This window comes from Asterias amurensis, chromosome 21 (assembly GCF_032118995.1).
Source record: "Asterias amurensis chromosome 21, ASM3211899v1".
NCBI classification, from domain to species: Eukaryota; Metazoa; Echinodermata; class Asteroidea; order Forcipulatida; family Asteriidae; genus Asterias; species Asterias amurensis.
Window position 1 is genome coordinate 1095423 of NC_092668.1, and position 13161 is coordinate 1108583.

Below are 13161 nucleotides of genomic sequence, written 5' to 3' on the forward strand. Positions count from 1 at the left end.
TCGTTGTAATAAATTAACATAATGTATTAGTTGACCCCGGGGTCATTCATGTTATGATTACACGGCATTGGCAGCTCCATGTTTGTCGTGGAGGAAAAATCGTAAGAAAATAGGAAATATTCACGATTATGAATGCTAAAGATGAACAAGTGAGCCGAAGCTATATTGATCTGCTATCTAGATAGCAATTAATGAACGACTTTGTCAAAATACACCAGCTAGTGCCCTCTCTGCGGACGGTCTGGTTTTGCGATAAACTCCGTCAGTTCTCGTGTGCTTCGTCTGCTGCATGCAGGCAGCAGTTGGACCATGGAGGTAGGATGTCCGGGTGTGAATAAACTAGGGGAAACTAGAGCATGATACATACGACCAACGTTTGCAACTGAGCAAGTCATGGATCCCAAGTCACTATGTAACTGTCAGTGTCACAAAGTGGTGAGTGGAGAGAATCTTGTTTATATTGATCGAATCTGTATAGAATAAGAAAACGTAAAGTCATAAGTAGTCATTGTTTGTCATGTTTGAATACTTCAAAACTTGTTATTTATGTAGGTAGACCTCCTTCCTGCTAAATAGCAGTGCTATTTCGTCATGCGAAGCACAATTTTCTTGTGTCTCACTTATGGAAGGGCAGCTCGTAAAAGTATTGCCTCACCAAAATCCACTTCGCATTCGCATTCGAAGGAAGTATGAGCCTACTCCTTGGTTTTGTTTCGGTTTGGAACGAACATAGCCCAGCTTTATGTGAGATTGGATTTGTCTGACTCGAGTCACCAACACTTCAATGCACACAGATACATATCCCTCGATTTGAAAATGGCTCATTGGCTGACATTTTTTGTTTTTAACTTACATAATTTTTCTTCTGTGCACAAGCAATTAACACTTGTTTGCAATTGCTATAGTTGGGTCGATTGATGATCGTAACCCTCGCTGGTCAACGGTTTTATATTAATAATCAAAACAGATATACATTTTACATTAAGCTTGATGCAGACAAAGTTTAGCACAATGAGACCCAATGAACTTATTTTATGATTTATATTTGTTTCATTCTTCTGATAGGGCACATTTCCAGGAAAGGAGTCTGCTTTTAGAGAACTGCTGCATGCCCACCTTGGAGTACTGATACTTTTTAGGCCTCGTCTTGTCAGATGAATGGGTAGTCGACTGCTCTGCAATTAAGAAATGGAGTTCTTGATTCAAGAGAGACAAATCTGTGACAGAATCAAGATTCAAGCGTATATAATTGTGGAAGAGATATTTTGCTGTTTTGCAGAGGAAGTCTCAAGAGAAAAGGAAAAGATGGAACATCATATTGACTGTCAATCAAGAAAGACATATGTGAAGAACTGTACTCTACATTTTGCTGCAAAGTTCCACCACTGTATCACAATTTATTGTTGACATGTATCATACCATACCAATACAGAGATTGACTTTCAAGATGAGTTTACATAGCTTTTTCAACCCTGAGGGAACTGTGTGCATACTCTTAGCAACCGATGCTTTTGGACTGGGGTTGATGTTTGTCATTATTTTGAACACCAAGATGAAAGTGTACAACTAAGTGGAAGAGTTGGGCGAGATGAGCAACATGGTCTTTCAACTGCCATAAACTATCTAAGACACAGAGAATCAGATGAAAACTGCATTGCACCCCACAATGTAGAAGAGTGGCCGTAGGCTCAGCCACTCACACAAGTACATAGTACAAACAGTATTGTGTATATTACTGCTGTGATACCTGTGCACTTTAAATGCTGCTGTGGGAAAGCCTGTGATTTGCGACTAGTGGTACGCACTATGATTGAAGTCGAAATCGCAACTAGTTATTGCTTAGTCGAGTTGCGACTGCCATTATTCACCTACTCCGTAAATCGAGCCACCACAACAACTAAAATAGTTGCGACTATTCCTGCTTGCTGAAAAAATAGTGTCGCTCACAGTCACGACTTTTAATGACAACATAATTTACCTATGAAACACAACCAGACATCAGTAAGCCTGGGCCACTAGTGTAAGTTACTACTCGACTAGTCACACCTCAAAAAGTCATGACTACGACACTAGTCACGACTTGTTTGCTTAGAGGATTGAAGGATTGTCACTGGTGTCGCTGACTGTGTTTCGTAAGTAAATTATGTTGCCATGAATAGTCGTGAGCGATACAATAGACAGTTCACCAAACAGGAAGTTGTTACTATTTTTGTAGTACACGATTATTCAATTAGGAATTAAAAAAAGTAGTCGCAACACGACTAGTGATTTTAATAATCTCGCCTGTGCGACAAGTTTGACAGTGTGTCGCACTAGTCGCCCAGCCCTAGACATAAAGTGACACAATCCTTAAATCCTTTCAGCGTGAGTTTTACTCTATGTCACCTGCAGCAAATAATACGCTGCAATGCATTTTGGGGCATAAAAATGACTAGTGTTTTGAAGTTGAGACTATTTGAGGCACGAATAGTTGAGAAGCAAATTTCACTAGTCGCTCAGGCTTTAATTGTGGGGTATTCTTGTTAGCCTGTTTACAAACCAGATCATTTTAATAGCCACTGTTCTGTGAAGAATTTGTGTTTGGCAATAAAGAAATCAATTTTATGAACAAGTAATTTGTGTTGGCCTTTTTATTATTTAGAAATAATTTTAAGTAAACTGTATCAATTGTTTTTAGACACAATACATCATTGTTAATTATAACATACTGACTATTTAGGTAATCATGTGATTGTGACACAGTTAGTAGCCCTAAAGTTTAATACATGTGCAAAGTCGATGAGTCGATGCCTGAACGACAATTAAATTGTACATGTACAGTGAATAGTGTTTGCTGTAGTAAAACTACTATTACGGTAGTATCATGGAGGTTTCTACCTCCATGTGAGTATAATAATGCACTGCGGGTAGTTCGTCTGTCTGTGGTTCATGTGATCTGCCCACGACAAATCATTCGGGGAAGTATAAAACCATAAAACAAACACGACACGTAACGAAGATGCAAGCATTTTGTTTCTTAATTCCTCCTTAGTCAGTTTTCTCTCAGACATTCTGTTATAGTCAGCTATTCTTCAGAATAACGACAATAGTTATTATTTGGTTTTCTGGGAAAGAGGGATGTAGAATTTAAATCCCTGCATTTCGTTCGTTTAGTATGGCTTAGACTTGATGACAAGTCGTTAGGCGCTGCCTATTTGTCTGCCTTTCATGCAACAGTCACAGTGCGATGTTACACATGCAACAGTCGTAGGTAGCGCGAGGCAGCTCTAACGCACACATACTGGGATCGAGGGTGTGTGTATCGTCCCCGCAGCTACACCGCGCTGTAACTACACACCGCGCTTAACAATTACCGTCTTGACTTCAAGACTAAGTATGGCTAGGCAAACCATACTATAGTATCACTCGTTCCTCCCGTACGTACGACCGTGGCCCGACTTCATTTCATGCTGCTGGGCGCTGCCATGTTGTTCACATATTGAATATGCATTACACAACCTTGACAACGGCCTTATTTACATAATACGGCAACGCCCACAGTGCACGCAGAGCTGCAGGATTGCCAAGACGATGGTAGCTTGCAGAGTGTAGTCTAGATTTCAAGCCGTCCACGTAACCAAATCATACCGTGGCGGGCGCGCTTTGGCGATTCAACCGCGCTTAGCACACTATCCAGAATCAAGCACCACCGTCTTGGGCCAAGACTTGTACTGTACAAGCAAGCCTTCAGTGACCACATAATGATGGACAACTTTCTAAAGCTCAAGCTCTCATCAACATCTCAACTTATGCTAACTTTAAGATGCTTAAAAGCACTGGACACTATTGGTAAATTACTTAAAAAAATTGTTTAGCATAAAAGTACTTGGTAATGAGCAATGGAGAGCTGTTTTTGAGTTGAGACCTCAGAATTAGATTGAGGTCCCCAAGTCAAGCATCTGAAAGCACACAACTTCGTATGACAATGGTGTTTTATTCCATCATCTCGCAACTTCGACGACCAATTAAATTCACAAATTTTCACAGGTTTGTTATTTTATGCATATTTCGGTGAGAAGGCTGATCTTTGACAATTACCAAAGGTGTCCGGTTTTCTTAAAGCCCGCGAGCGTGATTCCGCACTTCAGGTCAGCATTAAGTTGAGATATTTTAAAGTAACGTCTAGAATACACCGTAGTCCATTAGAGTGATTGCCGTATTTCATGCCTTAAAGGAACACGTTGCCTTGGATCGGACGAGTTGGTCTATAAAAAGCGTTTGTAACCGTTTTTTATAAAATGCATATGGTTAGAAAGATGTTGTAAAAGTAGAATACCATGATCTACACAAATATGCCTCGAAGTTGCGTGGTTTTCCTTTTACCTCGCCGACTAACACGGTCGGCCATTTGTGGGAGTCAAATTTTTGACTCCCATAAATGGCCGACCGTGTTTCTTCGTGACGTAAAAGGAAAATCGTGAAATTCCGAGGCATGTTTGTATGGATCATTATATTCTACTTTTGGGTTATCTTTCTAACCATATGCATTTTGTAACAAACGGTTTCAAGCGCTTTTCAAATACCAATGAACTCGACCGATCCAAGGCAACGTGTTCCTTTAATGCTAGTTGTTGCAATCCTGAGCACCACTCAGCACACACGCCGTAAATGCAATGTACACACTTTATAAAACAACAGAGCAGCGGGTACGGTTACAATCTACGACCTCGTACAAGTTCACAATGATGACACTCCTAAATGGGATCGAACACCGCCAGGGCGCCATATAAACCTTGGGTGTTAGCACGTGGCGACTGCTAGTTTGGAGTGCTGACGCCCCTTTGTGTTTTATCACGTACCTTCAATATCGCTCAGTCCTCTTTGTCAATTAAGACCTGACTGCAGTATCGATTTTTAGAGATGTACATGTTGTATTTGTATAGGCAGAAGTGCTTCCAGACTAGGTCATAAAATGTCACAATGTTTTACGCTAGAAGCAGCAGGCACTTTTTCGACTGTACCTTTATAGCCCTCTCTGTAATCAGGACATATCTGAGGGCAATGAATTAACCTAATAATTATATCTACCACCCAAACTCCCAGCGCCACCCATCGTCTCTCATTGACTTAGACAGCAGCTGATACGCTATCACTGCTTGTGTCTATTCTTTATTGCTTATCGCAGCCGATCAACAAAAAGCCGCAGCCACAGTCGCTCAATGTGTGTAAGCCAGACTCCCAGAACAAAATAGAGATGATTGTCATCTCTTTTTGTTTTCTCAACATACATTGAGCACCATTAAAATGTTTGGGGACTTATTTGTAAGCGTAATAATACAAGTATATTTAAGCACAATATCCGTTTTACATTTTGGTCTTGTGTTTTAAAAATGAGAAAAAAGAAGAATATAACTCATAGCAAGATATTGTGTACTTAATGATTAAATTTGTAGTAAAGACGTGAGGTAAGTGCTTGCAATTTATGTTAAATTGTGCCACAGCCTTTAAGTTGCCGTGACATCGCGAACGAAATGACCGATGCTCAACTGACACACCCCGTCCGTCCATACACAACGGGGACGCGAGAAGTCGGGGTGCTACACTGGTGTCGTAAAATCCAGCCCTTAATTCGGCCCCTCGCCCTTACATTTCCCTCGTGGCAGCAATAATGTTACCCTCTACACACATTGTTTGGAGAATCAACACGTACAGCTCCGTGCATGCAACAAATTTCCCACATGAAAACGATCGGTATGGCATCATATCATAACCCGAAAAACACTGCAGGGTGATACTTTCAGGAAGCCTCTCAGAAAACCAATCGCAAGCGTTTTGAGAAAAGACTATGCAAGCATCGACGACAAACCTGTCTGGAACATTCCGCATCCGGAGGCCCCGTTTGGAAACCGGATTACAGAAGTGTCACCTTTTTGCACATACGACTAGTGTCATCAACCTTTATTTGGGGTGCGAATTCCCTAAGCATAACCATGTTCCCAATTGAAGATGGTGGCTACCAGGGTCCTTAAGTGAAGTGTAATGATTTGCTTTTACGCATCGCAACCCTCATTCTCCCAGTCTGCTATGTTCACTGTCGTCTCGGGAAATCACACCGATATTAGTTTACACATTGGGCTACAGCAAACCTTACCTGATAACTCTCCCACCACTGATAGTTTCAAATCCTACTGATGTTAATTTCGGATTCGTGTGTAGAAATGTACAGTGCTCGCTCCCAAAGGGCTGGTTGACTTGGGGGAGCTCGATCTGCCAACACCCCTATCCCCATGCCTCTTAGGCGTCTGTGTATCTTTTTGTACAGAATGTACTAACACCTTTGTTTAGAATCGTGGACAATGCGTCTTCTTGTGGGCAAGTAACACAAAGACAATGGGATACTTTTGGACCGTCACGGTCCTTTTTCGCAGTTCTCGCCGGTAGTGCGCGTGCTCAAACCTACGTGTGCATACTAAGGACCGTTATGTCTGCTGCCACCAGCGTCTCAAAAGTCTCCCATACCCACGAATCCTTCGTTCTCTTTTCACAGACCTATCTGGTGTACATACCTACATTATATACGTGCAGCTTTCCGCGCAATCCATGCAAATAACGAAGACAGATTGTCCAGACGGACGCCGCCACGCTGTGCACACAACCAAACTGCCGACACCCGTGATAAAACATGTAAAGAGCAATTTTATAACATCATCTTGACAAGTGCTAGTTCAGAAGCAATCTTTCACCATTGACAATCACATTATATGTACTTCCTACCCTGGAGTTCCTCCCCCCCCCCCTCCCCCTTTCATCTCACCCCTCATCACAGTGGATGGATATTGATCTCCATGCTTCATAAAACCCCACCTCACGGCGAGTGCCTTTTCCTGCAATGTTATTAAACATAGCACTTAAACATTGTATAAAGCCCCTAATGTATAATCTCAGAGGAGTTAATGTATCTTTCTTACGACATTGACGTGGGGGTAAAAAAATATATCATCTCCCCGTAGGACTATACTTACCTTCCACGCTGTGTTGTTGTCTTTAGAGTCAGGAGGGAGTTGAAGGTTATAATGTGGGTAACTGACACGCAGTTTGTCGTCATTAAGACAGCAATTAATAGTTGACTTGTAGTATTGAGGTTGGTTGCTTTTGTTTCTTGAGTTTTCTTGCGGTTATTATTAAGAGACACAGTTCGTGTTTCGTCTATTTTATTGACATGAAAAGTATGTTGATAACCAAGGACGCGCGCGAATCATTGTTTTTGCTGATTAAATTCACCACAAAGTCAATACAAAACTACAATGTGACGTGCGTGGATGGAACATAGGTGGTAGCAGACATTGTTTACAGCGTTTTAAGCATGCGCACAAACATGACGTTTCTTGGCCCTTTTCGAAAACAAGCTTGGCTTCGGCTCCAGATTCGGCCCAGGCTTGACAATTGCGTGTGCTTTGCATACGCACTCAGACGAAAGAACGGAGCCTGAAGCCGAATCCAAAGCCGAAGCCGTGGATTCGAGAGGAGCCGTTAGTGTACCCATTAGACTTTATCATAATATTTGTTTTCTTTCTTGTGCCTCCACCAGGGAAATACTTCGTGGTGATGATAGCAGTGGTTGCAATGTCGGTGCTCATGTCCGTCTGGGTGCTTCATCTTTACCACAAGGAACACAACAGCGTGCCCATGCCTCCCTTCCTTCGACAGCTCATCTTTGGTTGGCTGGCCCGAGCTGTTGGTAAGTGCAAATACCGCACCCACCTCAACAAGAACAAGGTTAAGGACAAGTACCACGGCCGGAACGGTATGAAACGGAAATACCGCGGCCAGGACAATGGTCTACTCACCAAAGTCCGTTGCTTCCCACACTTCATGACCAACGACAGCACCACCTCGGTGAAAGAGAGCCTCAGTGAAGACTTCACAAACGGCAGCGACGAGCTGATTCTGGAAGGGACGGTTGAGATGATCGAGCTGGGCAGCGACGCCAAGCCGAGCCGGGTGACGGTCCGCCTGGAGCGGGAGGTCAACGAATTGGCACGGTGTGTGGACTACCTGGCCGAGAGGAAACGGACCAAGGACTCCGTTGAGGATTTCGCCCGTGAATGGCGAGACGCGGCCGCCGTGGTGGACCGGGCGCTCCTCATCATCTTCACGCTGGTCAACATAAGTCTGCCTCTTTTTTTCCTTCTCTCGGCCACGGGAAGATTTCTATGAGAACAAAATGTACAAAATACTTTTGATACCCATAAGTGGTTGCATTTTTAAATTCCACCGTTTGAGCTTAATTCTAGTGGTCCACGGAATAGAGGTGTCCATCGGAAAATGCATTGCAACTCGAGAAGGAACTTTCGTGCGGAAACTGAGCACCTCTCAAGGAAGGTGCGAGAAGTCAGGTTGAACAGTTTACTGTTTTCCCGAAGCCTTCCCCCTTAGACTACAAGTTAAGGCAAAATACGCTCGCTACGGTCATTGGGCCTCCATTGTGACGTACAAAAAGTGTGAACCACCTGAAGGTACACTTGCATTCTATGGTTTCTTGCGGTTGCACCGGGTACTCAACTTATTCTGGCTTTGTCGAGAAGAAGGTTGATAAAAATGAAAAGGTTATTAGTCAAGTAGCTTTATTTGAGACCAAACGTCTTAAATATTTGAATATTCCTCTCTTTAACATTGCCGCCTTTTATGAAACCCTCAAGGGACAAAATCGTTCCCTCGAACTTTCGTTCCCCAAAGCTATATTTTTTAGGGAACGAAATAGTGCTCACCGAGTGAACAAAATTTGTCGAGGGAACAGAAATATTTCGAACAAAATGATTTCGATAGAACGAAAACAATATTCATTTTGCGGGAACGAAGCAACTATATTTCTTTACTTTTCAGGTTTTTTTTTACAGCCCTGTTCGAAATTTGAACTGGTTTTGGGCGTATCCTTGCTTTCAACTTGAAAGTCCTGATGAACAATGACAAAATGGTTACCTTATGGGTAAACATGTATTTAGAGAAACCGAAAAAAAATCACAAAAATCAAATTCTGCTGAAAAGATTTTCCTTTATGCAAAAAAAGGCTTCCTCTCATTAATGTGCCGAAACCGAGGCTGGATGGTTTAATTAGTTTGATCCCATTATGATTCTGTATTGGTTTATAAAGCTGTGAAAAGGGAACGTGACACGGGGGTGAAGTCACTATAAAGGGTGTCAGGTCTAAAGAGTAAAGCGTCTTTACAACAATGGTAATAAGACTCGATATTGCGAAAGTCAGAGAATAATTATTCAACCGCTTGAACATTGACACTTTGTGTCACATGAAACTCGCCTTGTCCAGCTTGTCATTTCTGCAGAGAGATTGATTTGACATCCGCTGAGCAACTTGAGCCGTCACGTACGCATGTAAGACAAAGGATTCGGCATGGATCTCTCGAACTAAGACGTGAAGGCCATCATAAGACGGTTCTATGGACTCTCCTACTCGTTGTTTATCTGCAGATGGAATCTTTTAAGACTCCGAGAGGTTGTGAGGCATTTTCTAGATGTGCGTACGGAGGAAATCGGCAGGTACAAAGTAAAATAAAAATGGATTTAGCTGTTCCTCTGATGAAGGGTAACAGTGTATAACAAATGTATTTTTGATCTTTCATTGTACATAACATGAGATTGTAGTAGGTAGGTGCACTATGTTTGTTGACTTTTGAACGGTAATCTACAAAAAATGCACAAGTTCAGAACATGAGGGAAATATTATAATGGGTAGAGGGAGCAAGTAATGCTGTGACTTGAGGGCAATAAAAATTGAGAGGGGGCATTAGTTGACGAACGGGGTGATACTGGACCGTATGCGTCGAGGGTATAAAAGCAGCATGGAGGTGCAAAATGCAAACTGCATTATTTAGTCTTGTATCCTGACTAAAGTAGACCATCATCTTGCAAGAGAAGGGGGAGGGAAACGATTTGCAAATCGCCAGACTATTCCGCTCTTCGTATTATTAAAGGCAATTTCGAGAGGAAATTGTTTATCACCGCCGAATTTTTGTAACATTTTGATCATCATGCCGTAAATTAAGGTTTAAACGTGATATGTCATAGGTCATAAGTTGTGGAAAAACAAACCATGATTTTCCCTCTTTTTAAACAAAAGTAATTTAGCTTATTCTCAGCAACATTTTAAAACCAAATTACTACGATTTCTAAAGTAATGTAGGCTTACTATAGAAGAAACTTCATCCATAATGTCAAATTTCCTCTCATGAGAGTCTTAGGCCGGCCGGCATGCAGAACAAAATGAATTTGGCAAAGATTAAAGAAGAAAAACCTGAATGACAGAGTACATAGGAGAAATGTATCAAGATTGCAAAGACTGTCCTCCTACGCGCTATTCTCCACCCTATACAAGAAGACTTTACAAAAGAGCTCTGGAGGAAAAATCATCCATGTTTAAATTAAAAAGAAGGAAAGGTCAAATGAATGTCATGGGTAGGGGTAGATAATGTACTAATGTATCTACCTCGGAACAAACCCACCGTCAGTACGGGCTGACAAAGAAGTAATAAGGCGAAATGACAGCAATGCCTATTTGCCAGAAATTAAAAGAAAGAAAAAAATGAACATGACCTGGCGTTGGTCATCAGAGACCACTCATCAGGCCAGTCACGTGCCGTCCATCGATGAAGGTCTGTGTAAGAGTATCGTAGAGGGAGCGAAGGACGGATATCACCTTTTACCGCATGGGATTTGGGTGTTATGAGTGACACTTTTTTAATACTTGTTGTAGGGGTCCCACGGTGCATCCCTTTTACACTCATTCAATCAGTTCAACTAGTATTATGTGCTCGGGGTGTCGAGTGAGAGACACTGTCAAGTTTGTTGCCACTCACTGCGGGTAATGTCAAGAATTTGCAGGTTTGGTTATCTTTAAAAGTCAGCGCTAACAAAATTGAAACCATGACAGACTCATTGAGGATACTTAAATTGAATAGCAAGAAAACGAAACGAGCATTAGTTTTCAGTACATTTTTCAAAACTGTGGTACCTTTTCAATGGACTGTTTGCACTGACGTCATAACGCCGCCATTTTTAATAACAATGATGACGCAGTGGAATATTTGTAACGCGTGGACAACAGGACGGTTCAACAAGCAGCCTTCTTCGGCCGAGGGCACCCAATTCATAAGACGACATGTACGTATGTACGATATTGGTGGACACGATAATATTGTTTGTAGACTGTGCAAGTCTCGCGTGTATTTGAACTTCCAGGACCACGTAGGAAAAACATTCAGCCATAAAATACATGAAACAAAATAAAAGCAAGGAAAACCTGCGCATAAGACTTGACTTCGATTTGAAGAAGATAATCCGTAACACAATTGAAAACTTGTTCAGATTGGCTCGGTTTGAGGCTTAATTTTACGGATAACAATCTGTCCCTGAAATGGCTACATCATCGTCACTGCTTTTTGTTCGGTAGGCTCTTAGTTATAATTAATTCAATTTCAATTTTCAAAAAGGATCCACCAAAAGAAAACGAACCCACAGCTCACGGTGAAATAGATCCGGCATTTAAGGAAAGAAAAAGCAGGAGAGAAAAAAAGGGATAAAAATATGGTTGCCTCTTGAACTTATTTACACTGAAATTTATCCGACAGCCACGACAGTGAGAAACCTGACCCGTGAATGAGGACAATCCAGAAGATCTCTCTGTGGGTTTGAAATCTACACAGTCCTCGATTATTGCTTTTCATCAATATTATTTGCAGCGTGGCTTTGCCAACAAGTCTTAATAAAAATGATAAGAGGGTCGAGTTGAATTAGGTTTTCATCGCGAGGGGGAAAAAAACAGGATCACTGGGCCCATCCGCACTCTCTGTGATTGTGGAAGGCTTATCCATTAAAGTCGTGCATGAAAAATTTGGAATAGTAAACTTGCGGGTACAGTACTCATTTGAGGGGAATGTTGGCTCTGAAAAAGAGCCGATTTTGGTCTCGACGTTTCGAGCCGTATAATATTATTCGCTCGTCCTCAGGACATACACACCCCAAATCACTTATTCTCCTCCTTTTTTGGTTTGTTAAAAACGCATTGTCGGACCACCCTGGCTAGCATGGACGGCAGAGTTTCTGCAAACTTTCTGCAAACTTTCATTTAAAGAAATTCACGCCATGATTGGTTGCTTTGTTCCCAACAAAGTAAGCACTATTTTTGATTTGTTTTTAAAGTAAAATTTGTTACAAACTGTGGCTGTCTGTTTTTGCTTTGCATTATGGCTTTCAATACTTTTCCTACCTCGGCTGGCAAAATCTCGGGTTGTGACGTTGCAATAAAAGGTCTTCAGTCAATCATTGTTCCGCTAATGTCGCGCCTTGTTGCTTTTTGCGCGCAAACCCACTTTAAGCCTGGCATAAAAAGTGGGATCCACGTTCATGCAATATCACTTTATTTGGTGCCTATTCGATTGTAAGTAACGAAAACGAGGCAGCCAGGGAAAAAGGTTTGTCCCGCTATAGTACCAATACTACAATCTATAGCATAGCGATTGCCACACTTTTATTAAGGTCATCGGCACAATACGCATGCGCCAACCAACGTAAAGACTGATACCCCTTGGGATACCAGACTTTTAATAACGTTACAGGTAGGACACGTCTTCAGGGAACGCGACGAAAGATGGCTGAAGGCCGAGTCTCTAACACCTGACATAGAAATGAACCCTAACAAAGCCTTGTACGACTTCATTAAGTTAGATTTCTATCCCGGTCTTCACAAGTAATTGCATATGGTTTGAGGACGTTTCCTTTTCTGGAAATGTCAACTACACTGTGTGTAATGTAATGGAAAACTAGTACTAGTTTGATGGCATGGTTTACGTTTAATTAAATAATATATCGCATGGCAAATCCCTGTTGTAGTATTGAAGAGATTGTTCGCGACTCTGACATTGTATCGAGGAAGTTTCATAGCACATTAAGGGTGAACGAGCTGCATGCTTTTATCTCAAGCCGCGAGGCGTTCAATTTGACTAAGGTTTGGATGGAGAGTTAAACAGGTGCGAGACTAACTAGATAATAACGCATGCGGGCGCTGTTTCCAGTTTAACGGACCTTTCTTTGCAACGTCACAGCAGCGAGTTCTGCGGGCAGTACGGGCAGCCTTCACTGAAACAGAAATACAACAGTTTATTTTGACTA

General features: G+C 41.9%; 1 protein-coding gene across 1 annotated transcript in view; it reads left to right on the forward strand.

Moving 5' to 3' along the window:
* LOC139953348 (neuronal acetylcholine receptor subunit alpha-10-like) overlaps nt 1–8196 on the forward strand; it is a 72554-nt gene extending 64358 nt beyond the window's left edge. The window contains exon 6 of the mRNA XM_071952856.1: nt 7568–8196. Within this exon, the coding sequence (XP_071808957.1) occupies nt 7568–8196 (629 nt within the window). The remainder of the gene's footprint in view (nt 1–7567) is intronic.
* The last annotated feature ends 4965 nt before the right edge of the window (nt 8197–13161 follow it).